We start from the raw sequence: 23,772 nt of genomic DNA, 5'->3' as shown, positions 1-23,772 counted from the left end.
CGCTTCCTTTGACAGGTGGGGAAACCGAGGCCCCGGAGGGGGTAAGACTCCCCCATGGAGCTCCCAGTCCCCATCCAAGACCCAGGGAAGGTGGGCTCCAGGACCCTGACACCCCATGGCAAGGGCAGATGCCCCATCTCCCTTGTCCAGCCTCTCTGCTGGCCCGCAGCCTGCTCTGCCTCTTGGCAAGGACCAGGCGAGATGTAAAAGCTACATTCCCGCCCCCCGCTTCTTCGATCAAAACTGAGGCACGGTGTGAGGTCTCCCTGGCCGTTCCTCCCTGCCCACCTCCACCCCGGTCCCCTAAAGGCCCCTAAAGTCCCCAGCCGTGCCCCACCCCCTGCTGGGAAGCAGGTAGGAGGAAGTGGCCTTGGCAGCCACTGCCGTGGGCTGAGTAGTGGTATAACTGGTTTGGGCCCAGTCTGGAGCTCAGGGCTGGGAGGCCTAGCTCCCATGGAGGACCCAGACCTGGGCCCTGAGTCATTTAGCAGGTGAGGGGGCAGCTCTGTGACTCATGTCCCCGAGCCTGGCACCTCACAGCCTGGGGAGGCCTCTATCATCCCCTCCCCCAAGTGGGCCGTTTGCCTCTGGGGTGGGCGGCACCAGCTTGCTAAGCCCACCAGAGCTGGGTCCCGGGTCGGGGGTGCTCAGGGATTTGGGGTGGGGGGCCACCGGTCAGACGCCGCTGATGGTGGGATCAGGCAGAGCCAAGACCTGAAGGCTGGACTTAGTGTGGGGGGGGTTCTTTGCAAGACCCCCTGCTCCTCTGAGCGCTGAGGGGCTGCTGCACACAGGCCACAGGTACAGCTGGGCCCGCAGTCCAGCCCCCAAAGGCTCTGTCCCCCCGGAGGTGTCCCACCAGGGTGGCCGCTCCTTTAGGTTCAGCCACAGACCCTAGAGGTCAGGCAAACCGGGGCCTCAGTGTCACCGGCCGGCCCTCCTGGGCACTAACTGGCCAGCGTGTGGCCCCGCTCTGACCCCAGCCCTGCGCCGCACCCAGCGGGCCCTGGTGACTCGGCTGGTGTGACCCCGCTGCTTATCTGGAGACCTGGGGGGAGCCAGTCGACCCGAGAACCGTATCTCAGCCCTTGGTCCAGGCGAGGGAATAGGAAATCCTTATCCTGCTGACGGAAGGTTTCCACCCCAGTGACACGGCAGCTTCCCTGAAGTTAATGAGTAGACATCTAGGGCTGCCCTGAGCGGCTCTGGGACAGGGGTGACTCACGGGTCACCCAGGCCGCCTACCCCACTTGGTGCTCGAGATGGCTCACCGAGGGTGCGCGGGGCCAGCCAGGCCTGCTGTCTCCCCTCCCCACCCCGGGGCCCGCGCCGCCCCTGCAGACAGAACCTGGGTGTTTCAGGCACTAGGAGGTCCATGGACAGAGCACAAATGGCTGAGAGTAGTGGGGCTGGGAACCTCAGCCTAGACCTGTCAGCCGGACAGTGGTCCAGGCAGAGGGGAAGCCCGTGCAAAGGCCCCGGGGCAGGAAGGAGGTTGGGGCTTGCCTGGAGGCCTGTGTGGGCAGATGCTCAGGGAACACAGAGGGCTGCAGAGGGTTAGGCCGGACACAGCGTTAGGGCCTTTTTCTGGGACTCGGAAACCAGAGGGGGGCTGACGTCCCACAAGACAGAGTGGACCCACAAGACGTCCATTTTCAGACACCGTTCTAGCCACAGGGCCATGGACTGTGGATCAGGAGAGGCAGGGGGGCTTCTCCCCCAGAAGCTCAGGCTGGATGCCCGGTGCCTCTCAGGAGGCCCACACGGCCAGGCTTCCCATGAAGCCAGCTGACCCCAGCCTGCCCTTCAGGTTGGACGGGACAGGGGTACGCAGCCCGGGAGGCCCTGAGCCCCACCTGTGGCCAGGCCGGGGGACCTTGGCTGAGTGCCATCCCCTCTGGGAGCCCCGGAGCAGGCGGGGAGGGCAGCTCCAGCTTCAGGAGGAGTTGTCCCCTCCAAGCCGGGCAGGGGACGGACGGCATCGGGCTCAGAGTCCGCACGGGGTGGCAGGTGGCCACGCCCACCACCCTCCTGATAACGTCACGTCGGCAACTTCCGGGCCCTCGAGATAAGGATGAAAGTGGCGTCTGTGGCCGCTGCCGTTTGACCAACGCCGGTGGCAACCGCAGTCCGTTCCAGAGGCCTCCCTCAGCGGGACTCGGGGTGGGCTGCCTCCAGGACAGCCTTGGTGTGGGACAGGGGGTCCTGGGAGGGTGGCCCCTGTGAGTCTAGCCCTCATCTGCATCTGAGGAAAGGAGGTCACCCAGCAGGGTAGCTACAGAGAAGGGACAGAGAATTCGGGTGCCCTGGGTCTGGCCCGGGGCCCTTTCAGGGTGTCCATGGGTCCATCCGTCCAGTCTCCCGTCCATGCATTCAACCAAAAATAAAAGAGGGTGGGTGGACAAAGACACGCTAACGGTGCCTGCCTCATGGTCAGTGCCCAGTTTGTAAAAACAGTCCAATGAGCCAGTGGACAGGTGGCCCAGAGCCCCATCCTGCGCGATTGGCGTCCCAGAGGTCCCCAGGGCCAGAGGCAGTCTCTGGGGGTGGGCTGACTGAAGGCCCCTGGGGAGGGGCTCCCGAGCTGTGTCTCGGACGACAGAGCAGCAGTGGGTAGGGGCTCAAGGCTGGAGGGCGTGCCCACCGAGGAGGGCCCCGTGTCGGACCCGGGGCTGCCACGCTTTCCTCCCGTCTGTCCACTTTCGTTTCTGGCATTTTGTCCGGGGGAGTCGGAGAGCACTCTGGGTGGGGAAAGACACCCAAGCCTCCTCTGGGGCAGCTGTGGGCCCCAACGGCCTCCCGGGGCCCCCCAGGGTCCCCGTGTCCCCTTCAGTTCACTGGTCGCCACACAGGGACAGGAGAGATCTCTGGAGAAGGGGCCTGGCTCCCTGCCACCCGCCCCTCACTTGTCACCAGCCTCCCAAAATAGCCATCTAAGTGGCCGCCTCTGCTCTCACGCACTTCCGGGGCATCTGGCAAAGAAAGCTGGTTTTGTCCCTGCCCAGGCAGGCCCGGAGCAGTGACGTGCGGGCCTCTGAGGCCACAGTCCTGAAGAAAGGACCCCTCTCTCTGACGCTGGCCTGCGGGGCCCGTACCCGGCCTCATCCCTCCCCTGGGTCCCAGCAGAGGCCTCACTCTGGGGTCCGGTGCCCTCTGACCCTTCCCACCTGGCAGCCAATGGACACGCCCACTTGTCCGGAACCCCTGCCGCCAGAAAGCTCGAATGTCCAGCATCCTGGGCAGTGGGTATCGGCTTGGGGGCCAGAGATGGGCCCGTGTGGGAGGGGAGAGGTCGGTGGCACATGCAGACTGCACAGTGCCGGCTGCAGCACTGACCAACTGTGTGAGCCCGGGCAGGTCCCAGCCCCAGAAACAAGGGGCTGCCGAGGCCCATTCTCTGGTGCTGGAGTCCCCACTGGCTTCCCTGCCCGGGGTTCCCGCAGGAGCCGTGCACGTGTATGTGTGCAGGTGTGTGCGCGTGTGCGCACCTGTGGTGGAGTGGGGGCGGGGGAGTCCTCTCTTTGAACTCCGAGGAAGGTCACAGGCAGCTTGTGGCTGTGTGTGAAAGTGTGAAAGTGCGGAGGGCGTCTTCCAGGACACTGACAAGGTCTGGGGCAGGACTTTTGTCGTCCATTTAGTCTACGCTCTGATGCCCACTGGGGTCTCGACACAGGGTCCCACCCAGGCCCACCTGCCCTCGGGGGCGGATACTGGCCCTGGAGTAGAGCAAGCCCTTCTCAGAGGACAGGGCGCCCACTGGGGAAGAGGGGCAGGGCCTCACAGAGAGGGCCTTTGCAGGATGTATAGGAGTTTTCTGTGCTTCAGAGGGGCAGGGTGTTCGGCTGGGCACAGGCCTGGCGGTCGAAGCAGCCTGCCTCAGTATGAATTTTCTGTTTCACTCCTTGTCTTCCTCCAGCCCTCAGGAGGAAACGGTGACAGTCAGAGGGGCCAGGCCCCAGTGCCTTTGTCCCCAGGTGACTCCGGCTGCCTGGAGCTGGAGTCCGAGGTCTGCCCGTGCGGTCCAGGGAGGTCAAGGGCTAAGTTTCTTTGTAGTGACTCATGGAGGGGAAATGCTTCCTCAGAAGTGACAGCTGAGGGGAGTGCCTGAGTCACGGCCCTTGGTGCCGCTGTGGGCAGGCGGGAAGGCGCCCTGAGGGCTGTGTCCTAGGTTTATCGGGGGGCCAAACGCCCCCCTACCCCATGGGCCCAGCCTGCCCCGCCCCCTCCAGGAAGTGGTGGTGGGTTGCTCCTGAGGCCCCCTAAGTGCAGGCCTGTCCTCCCCCAGGAGGGGAAGGAGGCATGACAATCCCCAGCACGCAGATGGGGCTGCAGGGGGTCCCACAGTCTTCCATGTGGGTGGGTGGAGCTGAGATTCAAACCCAAGCCCCTGCCCACCGGGCACGTCAGCCCCCGTCTCTCCGGCCCCTCTTGGCGCCCTGGCCCCAGTGCCACCTGGCCAGCGCCCTGCCTCACCTGAGTCACCGAGGGCGACGGTCACTTTCTCAGCCGCCCTCCTCCACCCCAGGCGGCCCCTCCAGTCCCCCCAGAGCCCGGAGGACCGAGGGTTCTGGGGACGGGGCCCTTTCCCCCGGGAGCCTCAGTCTCCTGCTCTAGAGGGTGGGGAGGAGGCTTGGCGCTGCCAGGGTTGTCTGGGGAGCATCCTCTCTGCTGGTTGTCTGTGTTCCGCGGAACACAGCACCCAGGCCTCTAACACCCCTGCCCAGGCCGGGGGCTGTGGCCGCACACCACACAGCAGCCCGGCCCTTCGGGGGCCTCAGCGGCCTGGGAGCCAAACGTCCCCTGGAGGATCGCCACCCGCCCCAGGCCCCTGCCCAGCCCTCCTGGGGCTCACATTCTGGCTCCCACTGCCACCCATCCTCAGAGGCCGCCAGGACCCGTGTGCTGTATCCACAGCCTGAGGGTTGGGAAGGCAAGAGCCTCCTCTGTTTCTTCATCATCACCTCATTCACGTGCCCTGAGGGTCCCGTGGCCTGGCCTCCAGATCGAAGCCTGCGACGACATGAGTGGTGGGGTTTGAGCTGCTCTCAGCTGTCAAAGCCTGAGTGTGGCTGAAGGGGCAGGTGGGGGAGATGCCGCAGGTGACACCTGTGCCCTGGGGCCTGAGCCCTGTGTGACCACAACTGTTGCTCACAGGATTCAGTGTCCGGTCATCGTGGCTCTTGTGGTCAACCTCCTGGGAGCCATCCTCAGCTTCACCTGCATCCCCACCAGCACCAAAGGGGCCAGCGCCCATGCCCAGGCTGCCCTGCCAGGTAAGCTGCACCAGACACACCCCAGCAGATACACACAAAGTAGGCCCCACCAGGTACATCCCGCTGGGTCTACCCTACCAGACACACCTCACCGGTTACACCCCACCAGGCGTGCCGCCTCTGGATGCTTGGCCAGTGTGAAGTGTGAGCCCTCCCCTCCCACCAGCCAGCACCCTGGACCTCGGGCTAGGCCTCCCCCAGCCCGGCCCACCCTTCAGGGAGGGTTTGCCGAGACCACGATATGCCAGAGCATCCCTGGTGGCTTCTCATCTGCGGGGGCAGAGGGGTGTGCTCCAGGCAATGGGCAAGCCCTCTTTTCTTCCTTGGGCCCCTCCAGGATGCTGGGCATCTCCCAGCTTCGGACACCACTGGAGCTGAGCCTGAGAAGGACCAGGAGGGACCTGGGATGGGGCGGGCATGGTGAGCCAGGATCCTGAGGCCCAGAGCAGTCGGTCACTGTGCTGTATGGGGGGATGTGAGGGTGCCGGCTTCAGGAGCACAGCTCCCGGGGCGGGGTGCCGAGGCGGGGGGCAGAGCACAGTCAGGTTAGGGCTTGTGGGCTCAATGTGCCTCCCAGGCCCCACGAGGAGAGGTCAGGGCTCCAGAGGGGGGTCCCCTCCAGGGCGTCCCAGCCCAGCCACTTTGGCCTGGCACAGAGTGGGACCCCATGCCTCATGGCCCGGTGACCGAGAGCTCTGGAGAGACCCACCTGGGACAGGAGGCCCCTGAGCCATGGCTGTGATGGAACAGCCCAGAAAGAGTCAAGAGGGAGGGCCTGGGTGGGGGCCTGGCCTGCAAAGGGACAGAGGAAAAGGGCCGAGGCATAGGAGAACCTGAGAGAGGCAAGCAGGGGGGCACCGCCGCACCCAGCTGGGAGGCTATGACGTGGCACCCAAGCGTCCTCCGGATCAGGGTAAGGTGGCCACTCGCAGCCACCAAGAGCGGCCGCTCCTGGCCGACGGCTGCCTCACCAGCCTTGTCGTGCCGTCGCCCGGGTCCAGGGCCAGGCAGGCAGCAGCTGCCCTGGTCATGCGGGTTTGGGGAGCGAGAGCCTCCATCACTTGGAGCCCAGGTCCAGGCCAGGCTGCGCCCCCTGAATTCAGAGGTCCCCAGGGTGCGCAGGGCCTGAGGCCCAGTCCTGCGTGTGATGAGCTGCCCGGGGCTCACGGAGGGGCTGGTGGGAGGCACTCTGAGGAGGAGCTCGCATCCCCGGTGGGTGTGGGACGCCCGCAGCAGGAGCGTTTCCTCCACACCCAGTGGGCCCTGGGGCGCGGGCTGTCTGGTGCTATGGTGGCCTCTCCGGGTGCCTCAGGGAAACCCGAGGCCAGCCTGCTTGACCTGAAGGCCATCACCTGCCTGCTGCTGCAGCCGGGCGTCCTGCCGGTGTTTCTGGTCAAGGTCATCTGCGGCTTCCCCTCAGGTGAGTCCCGGGCTGCCCGGCCAGCGTCCAGAGCCCGGTGCGGCTGAGAATTCGGGGCCGCGGAGTCAGAGGTCTGCAGCCCGCGCGTCACCCCTTCGCTCTGCCCTGTGTCCCACGCTCCGAGACTCCCCTGGGCCCTATCCAGTCACATCTGTCCCAGAGAGGGTGACAGCCCACTGGTTCATGCAGATGTGGCTGCACAGGCCAGAGGAGGAAGAAGTGAGGGTCTCCGTCCTTCCCTCCTGCCCCCCAGGGCCCTGCTCGGGCCCCAGTTACCCCTGCTCTACAGAAGGTCTCGCTGCCCGGGCCTGTGGCTTCCAGGGCCTCTCAGGACAGTCCGGGAGGTGGGAAAGACGGTACGCCTGCAGGTGGACACACACATTCTCGGTGGAACTGGGGGCATCCCTGACCACAGTCATGCCCAGTAGCGACCGCTCAGAGCCCCCATCTGGGGTCCTCCAACCAGGGGAGCAGTGCAGAGGACAAGTCAGCGAGGCACGGTTGACAGGCGCTCAGGTGCTCCCACACTGGCGCTAAAGGGTTAACCCCTCGGCCCAGGAAGTTCTCTGTCCTGGCAAACTGGGCAAGCCCCCCTCCCAACTCCACCTGTGACTCAGGATGGCTCAGTGGGGCACAGTGACGGGAACCCAGGTCACCGACGTCAGTTCTGGGGCCAAATCCTCCTACATCATCAGCCCGGGGTCCCCCATCTCCCAGCCTCCACCCCAGACGGCCTTGGGCTCTGGCCACCGTGTGCATGGGGCAGCTTCTGGCACCTTCCTGGTCACGGCCCACAGCAGCCGCACGGGGCAGACCTGCCAGGGACGACCTCGGAGAAGGTTCACGTTGGTCTTCCCTGAGCCGGTCACCGCGGCCAAGCCCCTGGCAGCGTGATGGTCACCTGCCGGGGGGAGCAGGTGTGGGCACAGCTGCGCAGCCCTGACCCCTCACCCCTGACCCCCCACCTCACCCAGGGCTCTTCATGGTCATGTTCTCCCTCATCTCCATGGACTTCTTCCAGCTGGAGGCCGCCCAGGCTGGCTACCTCATGTCCTTCTTCGGGGTCCTCCAGATGGTGAGTGGGTGCCGGGCACACAGGGTGGGCGGGGGTTCGGCACCCCACTCTCTGTGGGCTCCCTGCCCTCCCAGGGTCCTCTGGGCAGTCAGCCTGTGTTGGGGTCCCAGGACCTCACAGACCACCGGCACTCGGTTTCTCCGCAGCGCAGGTGCCGTCCTGCACACCCGCCTTTTGGGTGTTCCATCCACACCTTAGCTTCTGGCTTGTCCTCCTCTCCCTGCTCGCGGCTCCCACGCCTGGGTCTGTCTGTCTGCCCACCCATCTGCCCGGAGGTCCCGTCTGAGAGGGGAGAGGGGAGACTCATCCGCAGTGGAGGCTGGCGAGCCCTTGGCCTCCCATTGGGAAACACGGCGGAGGCCCGTGGTCCGCCGAGTGTCCGTCTGGGCGCCGGCGGTGGACAGGTCAGGAAGGGGGGCAGACCCCAGTGGTGGGGCGCATTACAAGGAGAATGGCCGGGCTCTGCGTCCCGCCCGCCTGCCCGCCGGTCGTGTGACCGTGGCGGGGACAGGTGGCGACGTGCAGCCGCCACCCGGGACATCTGCCTGACAGCCGGAGCGCAGGAGGGGCTATTCTGGGATCTGCCTGGGCGGGGGAGAGAGCTCACGCTCTCCGGAAGTGAGTGGCATTCCCAGCACCTCCAGGCCATCTGCTGCCCGTGCCTCTGGGCCCAGGACTGGTCTAGACTCTGGTTCTAAAATAGTCACTCCTGGGAGGGGCTGGCCCCCCACCCCACCCCACCGTGGGCCAAGAGGGCCTAGCTGGGTGGGCTGGGAAGTGCCAGCCTGGTGGCGGAAAAGAGATAAACAGAAAACAACAACAACAATAATACTCTAAATTGGGGACCACTGGAGCTTTCTTCTAAATGGCTGCTCCCGGGAATTCCCTGGCGGTCCAGTGGTTAGGACTCCATGCTTCCACTGCAGGGGGCACGGGTTCGATCCCTGGTCAGGGAACTAAGATCCCGCAAGCCATGCATTGCGACCAGAAAGAAATAAATAACAATTCTTAAAAATAAAAAATAATTTAAAAAATAAACTAAACGGCTGCTCCTGCCTGCCTGGGACCAGAGCACCAGCCTGAGCTTGTCCTGGGCTCCCCGGGACCAGGAGACCAAGCCCGTAGCCTGGCTGAAGCCGGCAGACCCCTCGAGACCCTCAGGGACAGACCCTGGTAGCCTCTGGCCTGGTCGGGGATGAGGGTGGGCCTGCCCGAGACGGGCCTGGGCTCCAGCACCTGTGAGGACGGTGGCGGACAGGGCTGGAGAGCAGCGGTGGGCCTCAGGAAAGTGCCTGGGGGGGGGGCTGGGGACCCCAACACAGGCCGACCGGGTGGAGGAGCCTGGGGAGGGCAGGGAGCCCACAGAGCGGTGTGGGGCGCCAGGCCCCAGGCCCTAAGTCCAGCGGAGGGAAGGTGGAGGCAGCTGAGGCCCTGAGATACGTTTGCAGGGGAGGCTCAAGCCACCTTCGTCGGGTGCCTCCCTCCCCCGCCCCCGGCCAGGGTAGAGCTGGTCACCGAGGAGCCGGGGAGGCGGCCCCGCCGCTGGGTGAACCATGCCTCCCACCTGGTCTCCCACAGCTGCTCTTACACCTGCTGCTTCCCTTGCAGACCATTTCCTGCCCCACCTGAGGCGTGGTTGCCGCCTGACCCCAAGGGCGATCCCCCCCACCAGCATCCCCTTCCAGCCGCCTGTGTACAGAGATCACTGGGGTTGGGGTCTCAGGGGGTGGCAGCCCGGATGGTCCTAACACGAGGGGATGGTGGTCACCCTCCCCCCGGGGGGCTGGCAGCCCTCTGTCCCTCTAGGACCCCCCTGCGAGGGCCCCCCACTCGGCCTTCATCTGTGCCCCAGACACAGCGCCGCTGCAGTGATGGGGAGCTTCCGTCGTATGGGGTGGCGGGGGGAGACGGAGGCAAGCCCCCAACCACCGGCGCATCTGGTGTGTCAGGGGCGACAAAACCTCAAAGGAGAATCAGGGCCCTTGGAGGGGCAGAAATGCTGCTTCAGATGGGGTTAGGATTAGGGTTAGGGTTAGGGTTAGGGCTGGTAGGGGCTCTCCACTGGCCCATGGAGAGGCTTGGAGGGAGAGAACTTCAGACAGGGAGGGGCTGCACGTGCAAAGGCCTTGGGGTGGCTGGGCCGGCCTGAGGGGAGAGGACTGCCCTCTGAAGACATGCGTGGGGGGTGGTCTGCAAGGCCAAGAAGGACCCAGATTTACTCAGATTTACTCGGAGTGGGTGGGACCGTTTGGAGGCTGGATGTGGTCTTACTAGCCCCCTGCTGGGGAACTGGGTGCTTCTGGCTGATGTGACCTCCGGGGAGGTGGAGGTGGCTCGGGCCAGGGCGGTGGGGAGCGGGACAGGTGAGCAGACAGGGTCTCCAGATGGGAGGGTTGAGAGAAAGTGAAATTTCTGGTGTGTTTGGTAGCTCTAGTTTCATGTAATAACCCGCAAGGCACGAAAGTTTAGGCTTTAAGTTAATGGGAAAATGGAAAGACGACCCCAGTACATTAGGGTCCTGGTCTCCGGGTCTGTATGAAAAGCTGAGGCAGATTTAAATCTCTCTCCTGGTTTGGTGGTTTTCTCTCGGGTGTAGGGCACTAAAAGACACTTGCCAAGTAGATCTTCCCTTTAAACAAACAAAACAAAGATAAGCAAGTGTGAAAGTAGAATTTTTTTTTTTAAAGAAGGACATCTTTGGTTCTGGTTTGAGACAGTTTCGTTTTGCCAGGCAGGCAGCTCGGAGAGTGGTCCGTCCTGTTCCGCAGGGCTGGGCCCGCCCCGTCACAGGGCCCAGCCCCCGGCCTGACCCCCAGCCGCAGGGGGTGCTGCTCCAAACCCACTGCGCCCCGGGCACTTCCTGTCTGCCTGGTGGAGGTGGCAGGGGACCAGATAGGGAGCCTCACCCTGGCAGCGGGATGGCCTAGGGCTGGGTTTGCCCTCTGAGTGACATCCCCAGCGTCAAGGGTGTCCCTGCTCTGGGCCCTTCCTCCCACCCCCACGAGGGCAGGAAGGGGAGCCTTAACCTTAACCTGGCTCCTGGCTGGCTGACCCTGGGGCCTGGTGAGGGGGGTGCGGCCAGGAGGACAGAGCTGGGAGTGGAGGGCTGGGCAACAGTGGGGGTTATCTGGGGAGACTGGTTGCCCCCTGCTTACCTGCCCAGGCTCAGGACAAGTCCACCGTCCTGGTCTCCACCCCAGCCCCACTCCTGGCCAGCTCTGGGACCTCGGGCAAGTGACGTCCACCCTCTGGGCCTCAGTTTACCCAGTTGTAACTGGAGCGGTGGCCTCCTGAGATGTGGAGGACACAGGGCTCCTGGCCCAGTCCCTGGCCCCAGTTGGCAGTAGCTGGTGTGCCCGCCTGCTGGGGACAGGCCTCCATAGGGCCAGCTGGGAGGGCCACCCCACATGGGCACCAGGGCTCTGAGCTCGGGTCCCAATCCAGCCCCCCCTCCTCTGTGCCCTGGTCTCCCCATCTGTGAATGGGGCAGGTCCCACCTCCCAGACGAGACAGCCAAAGAGGGGGCTGAGGACGAGTGATTGGCCAGGATGGGGCACATGGGGGCCAGGTGACACGGTAGGGGGCTTCCCAGGGCCCCAAGGGTCCCCAGGGCTGGAGTCGGGGCCACACTGTGAGCATTTTCCTATCAAAGAAGCTTTTTGCACCGTTAAGCCATGGCCTCCCCCACCCCCGTCAGGAGTTAACCGGCCCTTTGATTAAAATGTTTATCACGCCTGAAACTGCAGAGATTAGTTTTGAATGTGGAACTCGGACCTCTGAGTGGCTGGCTGTGCACGTGTGTGTGCGCGCAGGTGCGTGTACGTGTGCGTATGCGTGTGTGTGCGTGTGTGCGCGTGCATGTGTGCGTGTGTGCACGTGTGTGTGCGCGCAGGTGCGTGTACGTGTGCGTATGCGTGTGCGTGCGTGGGTGCGAGAGCGCCCAGGCTGCTGGCCCCGTCTCCCCTGGGACGTTGAGGCCATCGTGGGTACCACAGGCCCACCCCTGTGCCCTGCTCCTGGCGCCTGCTGTGGCTGGTGGCAGTGGCCCCAGGGGCTGCAGGGGGGGGAGGTCCCGCAGCTGGCCGCAGCCCAGACCCCCTCCCCAGGCCTGGCTGCGCCCACCTCCACCCTCTCGCCCTCACCTAGGTCTTCCAGGGCCTGGTCATCGGGTGGCTGAGCAGCCACTTCTCTGAGGGAGCCCTGCTCCGGGCCAGCGTGCTGGTCTTCAGCGTGGTGGGACTGGCCATGGTGAGAGCTCCCGCCTCTGGCTGCCCCGCAAAGAGCAGGGTCCCAGGCCCGCTCCCCTGACCCTCTGCCGGTGCCCAGTTTGCACTTGAGCCCCTGGGCCCCCTGGCCCCCTCTACCCCGACCCAGGGCCACCTCGGTGGGACCTCAGGGATGGGCAGTCCCACCCTGGTCCCGCGAGGCCCTGCGAGGCCCCCGTGACCGTGGCCCCTGCTCTGCCCCTCGGCAGGCGCTGATGGCCAATGTCTTCCACTTCTGCCTCCTCATGCCCGGCCTGGTCTTCAGCCTGTGTGCCCTCAACGTGGTCACCGACAGCATGCTGACCAAGGCCGTCTCGGCCTCAGACACGGGTGAGTGCGGCATCCCGGGCCAGGTGAGGGGCAGGCCCTGGGGAGACCCCGGCCCTCCTCTCTGGGAAGCTTGCTGAGCAGTTTCGGGCAAAGCAGCTGCCCAGATGTAGGACCTGCCTGGACTCAGTGGGCATTGAGTAGGGTGGGCGGCTGGGGGTCTGAGTGGGCAGGGTGGGGATGGTGGGCTGCAAGCGGGCTCAGGAGAGAATCCTGCCCACCACCCAGCCCAGCCAGGCCCAGCCAACCCTGCACCAGGCCCTGCTGATCAGCCCAGGGCCAGGCCTGGGGGAGGGGAGGAGGGCTTCCTGGAGGTGGCGTCTGGCTTGGCTCTGAAGCATGGGCAGAGAATGGCTAGAGGCCAGAGCGGGTGGCTAGCACGGGGAGCACCGCCTGTTCCCTCCCTGCGCATGGGATGTGCAGGTGCCTTCTGAGTGAACGCGTGAGTGAGTGATTGCTGCCCCGGGCCACCCAGTGGGACTCAGGCGCCCCCAGACGTGGACCCGCAGTCCCCCCACTCTGCACCTGGCCTTCTTTCTTGAGGGCAAGGAGTCTCCCATCCAGACTGGGGGTCCCTGGGCCCGATGCTGCCCAGGCTTCTGCCCCCGTGCTGCCCCAGGCATGGTGCAGGTCAAGGTCAAGGGCTCCTGTGGGCCCGTTGCGGTCAAAGACCTCCCTCCCTGGCAGCAGGGCCAGAAAGCTCAGGGCCCTGGCTGATCCTCCGTCCATCTACCTGCCTGTCTGGGAAGGTCAGACTGAGGTCTAGAGGCCCTGATGAAAATGAGGAGGCTGCTGGACAAGGCCTCTTCTCAGGACTGCCTTGGGGACTCCCAAGGCCTGCCAGACCTGCGGCTCTGTGGTCCTGGGAGGCTAGACTGGTCCTGGAGGGCTTCCTGGAGGCTGTGGGCTGGCAGGTGTGAGAGGCCAGGAGGAGAGAGGAGGGGAACAAGGCCTGGAGAGATGACGGCAGGGCCTGAGAGGGAGGAGGGAGGAGCAGATCCAGGCCACCAGGGCCCCATGTGCCAGAGGCACCATCCCTCAGCTTGGAAGGAGCCAGGAGCCGGTTCCCAGCACCAGCCTGGGAACCGGAAACCACAGAGGGGGCGGTAATTGCTCCCTGGTGTCTGCAGGGCATGTGGGCGTTGGGAGAGGCTGCTCTGAAATTCCCCCTACGCTGGCCCTGAGCCTGGGCGGGGCCTTGCCAGGCCATGCCCAGCTGACCCAAGGGCAGGGCTTTCCAGCTCCCAGAGCGGAGGGCTGTGAAGCCCCTGGAGCCTGGGGCCCTCGGGGCAGATGTCAGTGTTGACAGGAGCCACACGCTTGGTGGCCCGCATAGGGCACAGCTGACGAGAGGGGCGTGGAGGTAGGGGTGTCAGGTAAGAGGGGTGCAGGCAGCCAGGCGAGCCCGGGAAGTGGGTGCAGAGAAGCAGGTGCGGGCCCTTCGAGCGCCCCGAAGCCCCTCCCCCGCCCTGGGGGGAGTTCCCTGCAGTCCACGTGAGGGCGGGAGCCGTGCGGGTGACAGGGGTGTGTGGTGGCCCACCCCGTACCCCAGCCCAGCCCTCACCGCGGTGCTTCGGGAGGCCCCTGGCTGGGATGCCACCTCCCAGGCAGGCCTGGGGGGGCGGGGCGGGGCCTGGCCCACGACCTGGGGCCCTGTTCCCAGGCTCCTCCTGTGCTTGGGAACTTTCTGGAGCAGGGCAGAGGCTCGGCTCCCCATCCGAGAGGGCTCAGTGCCCTCCCTGCGTGGCTGGGGGGTCTGCAGGGAGGGAGCGGGGGCTGGAGGGCGGCGGGGGAGACAGGGAGGCTGTAGCTGTGTCAAGGCCATGGGCGGCTGGGGCAGTGATGCTGAGAGACCGGCCCGGGCCCGACTCGACCCGACCCGACCCGACCCTCCCCTCCCCGTAGGAACCATGCTGGGCCTCTGCGCCTCTGTGCAGCCGCTGACCCGAACCCTGGGGCCCACCCTGGGAGGCCTCCTGTACCACAGCTTCGGAGTCCCCGTTTTTGGCCACGTGCAGTTCGCCGTCAACTTCCTTGTCCTCTTGGTCCTCTGGAGGCAGCCTATGCCCCCAAAGATGGACAAAGCCTGGTGACCGTGGCCCCCAGGCACAGACTGGCAATAAACTCCCTTAGGACCTCTTCCAGCCTGATTTCTATCACTTGGGCAGGGGGCCTGGGGACGAGGGCAGGATGGAGCCTTGGATGCTGGAGGGCTTCCTGGAGGAGAGGGCTTCCTGGAGGAGAGGGCCTGCAGCTGGGCCCCAGGGCTCCAGGGAGAGCAGAATCGCCCAAGTTCATCCCAGTGTGAGGTGGGTCCTGCCCCCGGGGTCCGCCACCAAGGCCAGTGAGGAGTACCCCCTGCTGCCACCCAGACAGCTCTGCCCACGACGTCCCCAGAGACAGGGAGCTCTGTGCTCACCCCTTCACACCCCCGCCCCACACCAACCCCCGGCCCAGGGCCGAGCACGCGCTGCCCGCACACCCTCCTTAGCCCTTGAAATTGCTTCCACTCGTGAACAGAAAGAGGACATGGTTGTTTGAAAAGATCAGGACTTTTGAGGCTTGGGAAGGGATCTAGGAAAAGAACCCTCATTTCATGTTGGGGAGCCCAGTGGGGAGGACCAGGCTTCCAGGCTTGAGAACTGGGGAGCTGTGCCTCCCCCTCCCCCCGCCTCCCAGCTCAGGTGCTACGGAGAAGGGGTACCAGACACAGGGAGGCCAGCAGGCTGCCGTGCCCCATGACCAGTATGGAAAGGACAACCTTGTCAGGTGTCTACAGACGCCCTTGAGACCAGGAAGGCTACCCCTCCCCCACAGGCTGCCTTTAAAAGAAGCTGTTAAACTCAGAAACCCCAACCTCAGAATTTCATGTCCCAACTGGAGGGGCCTCAGAGAGCCAAGGTCCGCCCACCCTCCCGGCCCAAGTGCTCAGGCCGGACCCCGCCTCCACTTGAGCCCCGCCAGGAACTGGGGTCTCACCCTCTGACTTCGGTCATTCGCCCAGAGGGTCTGGCGGGAGAGGTCTCCAGGGTAGGGCAGCATGGGGGCGCACCCTGGGGTTGGTCTTTTCTACTCTCTGAAGGAGCCCCCTCCCCATTTGCACAGGGGCTTCACAGTGCTGTTGAGGAGAAAATTCATGGCAGGAATGGTTTCTTCTCTGGACCCAGCACCCAGGCTCCTGCAGGCCTCCCAGCAGAGGGACGGCCCCTCTCCAGTCTGACCCCTGCCACCCAGTTAGGAGGCCTGTGATGGTGCCCCCCCCCCAACCATCAAGGGTAAGTGACTGACATTAGGGCCCAATTTTGGTCCTTCACTCCCCTCACCTCTGCCCCCCACACCTGGCTCCCTCCAGCCACAAAGGTGAAATGAAGGTCCCCTGGCCAGGCCAGGATCAGTGTCCTGTCCCTTTCTTCCATCCTAGGCTTCTTCATCACCCACAGCCCTTCCGGGTGGAGGGGCACACCTCCCCTCCGGAGCCCGGGGGTTTGGGGGCAACCCTGGACGCACAGTGTCCCAGCGGGCAGGAAGGGCAGAAGCTGCCCGCTTGTCAGGACCTCAGGCCTCCCCATCCTGATGTCACATCCTGGGCCACTCGGAGGCCTCAGCCTCCTGCCACGCCGGCAGAAATGGTGCAGGCCTGTCTCCCGTTGGCCCAGAGCACTGCCCACCTTGCTGGCCCTACACGTCAGGCAGGGTGGGGTTAAGAGGAGCGCAGCCGGTGGGCGGCCAGAGGCCTGAAGGCTTCCTTTCAGGGGGCTGGGCGGGTGGGCGGGAGGGGGCAGCTCGGGTTGGGTACCCCACCGAGTGCCGGAGCAGCTCAGATGGGGGAGGCGTGATGACCTCACAGGGGCGTTTTGTGAGTGACTTCCGGGAGCAAGCCGGGGGCCCTGTCCTCCCCATTCCACACCCGAGAGCGGAAGTCAGGGCCACCCCCAGGGCACTTCCCCGCCTCCAGAGATGGTGCGGCCAGGGTCCGGCAGATAACAGTGTTCATTCAAAGAGCATTTCCTTGCCCTTCAGACACCTGGGGTGGCCGCTCCCCCCAACCAACACACACTGAATGAAGGGGCCACCCACTCGCCTCCCGCAGGAAGCTCACTGCACCACATCGGCTGGTAGAAAAGAGAACAAGTCAGGTAGTTTATTTGGAATGGACACATTGATTATATATATATATATATATATATATACACACACACACACACACACACACATATATATATATGTATGTGTATATATATTAAGACAGGTGGTTTTAACACAAATACCAACAAAATAAATACATAGATAGTCCAATAATTTAATGCACCCGCACAGCGGGGGCGAGGCTCCGCGGCTCCGCACGGGAGGCTCCTTCTCTGCCGGGCAGGGACGCAGCCCCGGCGTTTGTCCTCGCCGTGGTCAGTGGCTGCGCGCCGCCGGGGCTTCTGCCGCTCCGGGCATTCCCTGAGCTCCTGCCGGCGCGGCCCGCGTCCGGCCCGACTCGTCCAGTGTGTGGCTCCTGTGGGGAGAGGGGGAAGGTTCAGGGAGCTGTGCCCGAGTCCGGTGGCTGAGCGAGCCCGGGTCCAGCCCGTTGGTCTCCCGAGGCCCGGACACAGAAGGGGCAAGCGACGGCTCCTGCCGCGCGCCCCAGCCGCGCCGCGTTAGCGAGGCCCCCAGTCCCCTCTCGACAGCGTCCCCCAGACGGGGCAGGACCTCCCCCCGACGTCCGAGGTCGAAATCATCCTCCCCGAGGACCGCGTCCAGCGGGCGGGCGGGCGGCCGGCACTCACCGCGGCGGCGCTCAGGGCGCGCGGGCCGTCCCGGCCTCGGGCTGCCCGACGGGCGCGGCGCGCTCCTGGCGGCTGCGGAAGTCCTGCAGGGCGCGGCGGTTCTGGAAGTCGATGAGCGCCAGTGTGATGGCCGCGTTCCAGCAGCTCTCGCCCGCACAGCGGAAGTCGATCTCCTTGCGGTCGGTGGTGACGATGGTGAAATAGACGTACTTGCCCGTGCGCTCCACGCAGTCCACCTTGAGGATGGAGTGGAAGCGCAGCTCCTTGGGGCGCGCGCCGGGGCCGGTGGGGAACAGGCTCAGGCATTCAGGGGTGAGCACGCCGCGCTTCTTCTTCCACAGCTGGAACAGGCTGTCGCTGCGCTTCTCCAGCTCGCCCTCGCGCAGCACCTCCCCGGGGGTCTTCATGTCGGCCGGGTGCAGCTGGCAGAGGCGAAGACGCTCCGGCGGTGGCGGCCGCTGCAGTGAGCCTCGGCTCCCCGGCGCCGTCTTTATAGCGGCCCCGCCCCGCGCGCTCGGTCCGGCCCGCCCCGGGCACGCCCCCTCTCGGCCACGCCCCGCGCCCCCTTCCTGGGCCCAGCCCACCCCGGTCCTCCCCAGCCTGGCCACCCCGGGGCTGCGCGCCGCATCCCCACCCCAGGTCGCCGAGGTCGCCCCCCTTCCCCTTGTCTGCTGCCCGCGACCCCCTTCCCCGCTCCCCCGGCGCCCCAGCCCCCCGGCCCCGTGGGGCGACTCAATGGCCCCCACCCCGCCCCGGACGCCGGCCCCACGGAGGAATGCGCTGCGGCCCGCCCTGCCCGCGCTGACTCACTGCCGGGGAGCCGCGGGAAGCGCCCGCGGCCGGGGACGGCCCGGGGCGCGGTGACGGCGGGGCCCAGACCCCCACCCTCCAGGCGCCCTGACACCCAGCCCTGCGGCTCGCGGGGCAGATGCAGTCGCGGCCCCAGTTCCTCCCACGCCCCCGGGGAGACCCTTCGGTGGCCCTGCCCCAGCCGGCCTTATCGCCCATCTTGCCACCCGCCGGCCGGCGCGCCTGGGACGACCTGCCCTCTTCCCCCCGGGTCGTCGGGCCGACCGGGAGAGCAGGTGTTCTGAACTTCAGTTTTCTCTTCTGTAAAATGGGGAACAATGACACTTGTTGGATTAGGCAACAAACGGAAAATGCTAGAACAGCTCCCCTTAGTGTTCAGTAAGTGTGAGGGCCGCTCCAGCTCCCTTCAGGGGGCCTGTCCTGCTCCCTGGGCCCTCCTGGCCGCTGTACGTGGGGGGAGGGAGGACGCACCGGCGGACCCGCCAGAGGTACTGGGAGCCCAGGGGGCGCGGAGCGCGCTGGTGCGTGGGGGGCAGAGGGGGCTTCGGCCTGGGCCGGGGCGGGGGCGGCTGAGTCATGCCCTGCCAGCAGGACAAGTCTTTTTATTTACCCTCTTCCTTTAAAGGGTTTAGTAGGAGCAGGGAGTGATCGCTGGCTCCTCCAGGGTTCGGGGTGGGGGGGGGGGGGGCGGGGAGCCGGCAGGAGGGACTCTGTGGGGGTCCCAGCCGCTCCAGGGCCCCGAATTCCAACACCCCACCACCGGGCTGCGACCTGGGCAGGTGGTGCAAAGCAAGGGGAGCAAGGAGGGCACGAGTCCGTTGGGGCTGTGAGAGCCACGCCCCCTCCTGGTGCAAGATGGAAACGCAGGTACCCTGGTTCAAAAAGTATTAATGATATTTTCAAGACTGTGAAGGCAGAGCATAAAGCCAATGTGGGACCTTCTGGGTGCAGGCCCGTCAGGCCGGCCGTGGAGCCAACCCTACCCCACCTGCCCGCGCTCTGCGGCCTTGGGCAAGTCCCAACCCTGGCCCTTCAGGATCACCGTGAGGAATAAGGTGCACCACTGGCTCAGATGAGTGGCTTGGGCCAGGCCTGTGCGGATGGACACACCCACCTGTGCGTCCAGGGCACCTGTCAGGGGTGTGGAAGAGGGGAGAGGGGTGCCCAGGACTCTGGCCTGCGGGAGGGAGCACAGGACAAGCATAGGGATGCTGGTCAGGGTTGGGGGGAGGGGCGGAACTGGAATCGGCAGGCCCGTGGGGCGGAGGCCAGAGGGTGAAGGGAGCACAGGGTGGGTGGGTGGGGAGACAGATCTCCCCTCAAGACAACACAGCGCAGACTTATAAGGGGGTGAGCTCCCCATCACTACAGGCATCCCAGCAGAGCTGGTAAAGGGGATTCCAGCATCAGGCAGGGTGAGACTGCTGACCTGCCTTCCCGCAGGATCTCTGTCCTGAGGGGGCCCTGGGCTGCCGGGGCCACAGGAGAGGCAGGCCAGGGGCCAGGCTGCTGTGAGCCCCCTGGGTGTCCAGCGCTCTGCCGGGACCCCGCCGAGGCCCACCAGCCCGTTTCCCCCACCCGGGGGCCAGTCATTGGAACCTCAGGGCCAGGCAAACCACAGACAGTCGGCACTGCTTAAGCACCTACTGTGTGCCTGTAGGCCTGGCTGGTGCTAGGAGCCCGAGGAGAGGAGAGAGGGGAGAAGCCCTGCCTGCCCTGGGGAGTACGAGGTTGGGGGTGGGCAAGAGGACAGCTTGGAGGTCTCCACGGGGAGGGCGGGGTGCCACAGGGGGATTCCCAAGGATCCCAGGTGAGCGAGGCCCAAGGTGGGCATTCTTCCGGCCCCATTTCACAGACGTGGTAGCGGAGGCCCCAGGGAGGGCGGGGCAAGAGAGGATGTGCGAGGCCTTGAAAACCAGGCGAGGCCAGGTGAGCTGCACTTCGCCACGCCCAGCCAGCGCTCCTCTCTTTGTCCCCATTGGCCAGGCCTTTCTGGGGAGAGTCAGTAGGTGACCAATGCTCATTGGGGGGGGTGGTCTAACAGATGGGCGTCCGCAGGAGCTGGGAAGGCAGGTCACAGGGGGTGGGGAGCTCACTGCCACTCTCCCCGGAGGGTGGGGAATGGGCTAGGGGGAATTCCCCCCAGGCAGCTTCACCACCAACGGCCCCTGCCCCGGGGGGCCTGGAAACCCCTCCAGCCAGAGGCCCGTGGGCCGCCTGCCGCTGCCAGGCCAAACCAGCAGGAACCCAGAGCAAGGAGGGAACCCTGTCCCCATCCCCGAAGCAGGCCCGTCTGAGGGTCCCTCTGGAACATGAAGAGGAAGCAAAGCGCTGACCTTGCAACCCCAGTGAGGATCTTTCGGGGGGACACCCCTGAGCCATTTGATAGCTAGGAGCCCAGAGGACCCACCAGGCTGGCTTCCTGCAGGGGACCGAGGCCCCCAGTGCGGATGTGGGCTGCACCCACAGCAAGCTGCGGCCCCTCAGGGCGCCAGGCCAGGTTGGTGCTGGGGAGGGAGGAGCCCCAGCCTGAGGGTCAGGGGCCTGGCACCCTCGGGGAGGCCCATGTGGGCCCTGCTTTCTTCCTCAGGGTCACCCCATGAGGCGGGGGCCGCTGGGTTGCTTTCTTGGTGTTTGCAAGGAACGGGTGGGGCTTTTCAGAGAAGTCAAGTGGCTCAGCAGAGGTCACCCAGCCCGCCAGTAGGATTCAAATTCATCCTATTGCACCCCGAGCCTGGGGGCAGGAACTAGCCTCTGCCTGAGGGGCTGAGCAGGTTCTGGGCTGGGGATGTTTGGTGGCTGCTTCTCAGACGGAGAGGGGCCAGCCCCGGGCCTTGCCTCGAGACAGTGGCGTCAGAGAGCGTAGGTCTGAGCCAAGTTTACTAATATTTATCCAAGGGCTGCATCCGGGATTCACGCAGAGCCTGAGGGGACCTCCCTAACCTGTTCCACCAGGCAGACAAGAGACTGGTCCCCAGACATCCGGCTGGGGACACCTGTCATCCCTTCCAGCTGGGTGAGGATGTCAGGCAGCTGGGGCAGAGAGAGGGCACCTCTTCGAAACTTCTCGAGTGATGTCATTTCCCCAGCGGTGATTTCCCCACCGGTGACGAGGCCAGGCCCTCCAGGCTCTGGCCCAACCAGCCTGGGGAAAGGAAGCTGAGGAAGCTGTGCATCACAGCAGCCCCTGCGCCTGGGGCTCAATACCATGCTCTTCCTGTGGGTGGCAGTGCTCAGGGACAGCCCTGAGGACGGGTCCCCTGCTCCCCTGCCTGGAAGACCCCCTCCTCTTGCCTCTTCTAGGAAGCCTTCTGGGATTGCCAGGGCACACCCTCGGGCCTGCTCCCACCAACCACATGACTGCCAGGCCTTGGAGTTCCATTGCCTGCTCCATGCAAGCCTGGGGAGGACCGGGGGTGGCCCCAGCTGCCTGGAGCTGCAGCACCTGAGAAGTGGCCTGATGTCACCTGACCTGAGCCCAACATAGCCCATTGGCCGTGGCCTGTGACTCAGGCCTGCCCTCAGTCCCTCTCCCCAAAGCTGCAGCCTGGGAAAAGTGAGAGGTCCAAGGGCTGGAGGCAGGAGGCCTGTCCCCACCTGGTTTCAGGCTCTGTCAGCCTGGCCCCACCTGGTTTCAGGCTCTCACTGTCAGCCTGGCCTTGGTCTCTCAGGGCTGTGTCCCTCGTCCCCCTGTCTGGCTCCCTGAGCCCCTCAGCTGGAGTCCGACAGGCAGGCCCCACCTCACAAGGCGCTGGGGATCAAATGAGAAACGGACACACCAGCCAGAGCGCCTTTCCCCTCCTTGGGTCCTGGCAAGCTCCCATTCATCCCTGAGCACCCTGCGCAGAAGCCACTACCAGCTCCTCAAATGCAGTGACGACGTCTTAGTCTTCGGGGCCCTCAGGGCCCAGGCCAGGCGCTCGGAAAGTGCTTTTGGAAATGAGTGGACCTAAAAAGCATCTACCTCCCTGTCCAAGAGACCCAGCTCTCTGCTCAGAGCAACTGACGTTGGTGGAGACTGTCTGTGAAACCAGAACACCTCGGGGCGGGGTGGGGGGGTCTGGTGGCAGGGACAGGGCCAGGCTGGTCCAGGCCTGGGGGAGCTAAGAGGAGGGGCCTCTCCCATCGTCACAGAATGCGGAGGGTGTAGGGGAGCCAGCTGTCATTCCTGTCACTCAGCAGAGACTGCCCAGGGCCTGGTTCACGGGGACAAGGGACCTTTCTGGAGTCTCGGCTGAATGTACGAACACAACACAGGAAAGGAGGGGGGCGAGTGGGCAACAAGGCGTGGCCGCCACCCTCTGGACGGTGCTCAGCCCTTGCAGCTGCCTGGGCTGCGTCCTCGCAGGACAGACGGGACGTCTTGCTCCTGCCCAGCCCGACCCCGGAGGCTGTGCAGCAGGTCTGGGGTGGGACCCTGTCATGTGTTGTTTTTTTCCCTCTTTTTGGTCATGTGTATTTTATGTTTTTCTTAAAGATTTATTTATTTAGGCCGTGCTGCGCAGCATGCGGGATCTCAGTTCCCCGACCAGGGATGGAACCCGTGCCCCCTGCAGTGGAAGCGCTGAGTCCTGACCACTGGACCGCCAGGGAAGTCCCTGTCACGTGTACTGTAACCAAGTTCTTTACTACTTCAAACATTTACCAAAATAGTTACCAATTGCTGACAGAAAAAGTAAAAAATGGCTGAAATTATTTCAAACTTCTGAGCGCTCCTCTCTCACGACCCCACCTCAGGTCCACTCTTGATGCGGTAAATGACCTTTGATCCTTTTTATTGGGTTGGCCAAAATGTTCGGTTTTTTCCGTAAGATGGCTCTAGTAGCGCTTAGTTGTCTTTAACTTCAAAACAATTTTGTTAGGTTGTATTGTGACAGCTGTCGTATCAGCGTGCACTTAAAAATACTTACCAAAATTGGTGAATTTTTCTGTAGCCATTTTAATACTGAAGATGGAAGAAAAAAAGCAACATTTTCGGCATATTATGCTTTATTTCAAGAAGGTAAAAACGCAACTGAAACGCATAAAAAGATCTGTGCAGTGCATAGAGACGGTGCCGTGACTGATTGAACGTGTCAGAAGTGGTCTGTGAAACGAAAAATGGAAGTGGTGTGTTCCCCACCCCTCCCTGCACCCATGTGCCTGGGCTTCCCTTTCCCTTTTCCACTTACCCCCCCTCATGTGTGTCTCTACAGCCACCTTGCCACTGAGCCGTAAGACAAATGTACAGGGAGAAGCAAAGTCTATAGAACATAGTCTTTGTAAGGGACTGAAGTGATCACTGCTTTTGGGTGCATTGAGGGATTATCAGTACTTCTGGCTTTGTGAGGGCTCTTACATTTTGTCTGAAAAACCAAAGGGCTGTCAGTAGGGAGCTGTGTGGAAGGTGGGACTCTGAAGTGTATTTTGGAAATCAATCACCACCCTCTCCCAAATTATAGAATTTTTAAACAACAAAGCAGCTGTGGCCTTTTCCACTCTCTCCTGGCCTCTGGTGCTGCTCCTCTCTGCCTCTTTTCCTGCATTCCATGGCTTGAAACCTCGGCCTGGTGTGGCTCCTTCCTTTTCCCTCTCTGTCAAACCCTCTTCAAAGGAGTAACAGGTGAGCGGACTGGGTCAGCCCAGTCACCTTCCCAACTGTGGTGTGCGTGTAACATACACAGGGTGGATGGAGAAGAGGTTGATTAAAATACACTCCCCCTAAAAAGGGGAAGGGGGCGTGTGACACTTTCTTTCCATGTTCAAGTGAAAATAAATAATGTACCCTGCAAAAAAAAAAAAAAAAGTGGTCTGTGAAGTTTCGTGCTGGAGATTTCTCGCTGGACGATGC

The 23,772-nt window shown here is 64.1% G+C and overlaps 2 protein-coding genes across 9 annotated transcripts in view; one reads left to right on the top strand and one right to left on the bottom strand.

Annotated features, from left to right (window-relative positions):
• The window catches only part of SLC22A18 (solute carrier family 22 member 18), a 31,493-nt gene extending 9,057 nt beyond the window's left edge, over positions 1-22,436 (top strand). For 3 of the 8 annotated variants that reach the window (XM_061202264.1, XM_061202269.1, XM_061202268.1), the window contains 4 exons: positions 5,155-5,273; positions 6,586-6,693; positions 7,668-7,768; positions 7,915-8,762. In XM_061202264.1, the coding sequence (XP_061058247.1) occupies positions 5,155-5,273; positions 6,586-6,693; positions 7,668-7,768; positions 7,915-8,466 (880 nt within the window). In that variant the 3' untranslated portion in view covers positions 8,467-8,762. Of the gene's footprint in view, positions 1-5,154; positions 5,274-6,585; positions 6,694-7,667; positions 7,769-7,914; positions 8,763-11,914; positions 12,017-12,242; positions 12,364-14,265; positions 14,556-15,465; positions 15,687-22,419 lie in introns of those variants that run through there. The other 5 variants (XR_009702266.1, XM_061202267.1, XM_061202270.1 and 2 more) reach the window with 5 other exon arrangements.
• On the bottom strand, positions 16,641-17,590 carry PHLDA2 (pleckstrin homology like domain family A member 2). The gene is made up of 2 exons (XM_061202271.1): positions 17,133-17,590; positions 16,641-16,861 (listed from the first exon to the last, which is right to left on the bottom strand). The coding sequence occupies exon 1, from the start codon at positions 17,537-17,539 to the stop codon at positions 17,144-17,146; it is 396 nt and encodes a 131-aa protein (XP_061058254.1). The 5' UTR covers positions 17,540-17,590; the 3' UTR covers positions 16,641-16,861; positions 17,133-17,143.
• Positions 22,437-23,772: the final 1,336 nt, after the last annotated feature.

Source organism: Eubalaena glacialis, chromosome 10, assembly GCF_028564815.1.
Source record: "Eubalaena glacialis isolate mEubGla1 chromosome 10, mEubGla1.1.hap2.+ XY, whole genome shotgun sequence".
NCBI lineage: Eukaryota > Metazoa > Chordata > Mammalia > Artiodactyla > Balaenidae > Eubalaena > Eubalaena glacialis.
This window is presented reverse-complemented; position numbering and strand designations above follow the sequence as displayed.

Bases quoted from the DNA above. Each gene is read 5' to 3' on its own strand.
- PHLDA2 (XM_061202271.1), bottom strand. From the start codon at position 17,539: ATGAAGACCCCCGGGGAGGTGCTGCGCGAGGGCGAGCTGGAGAAGCGC.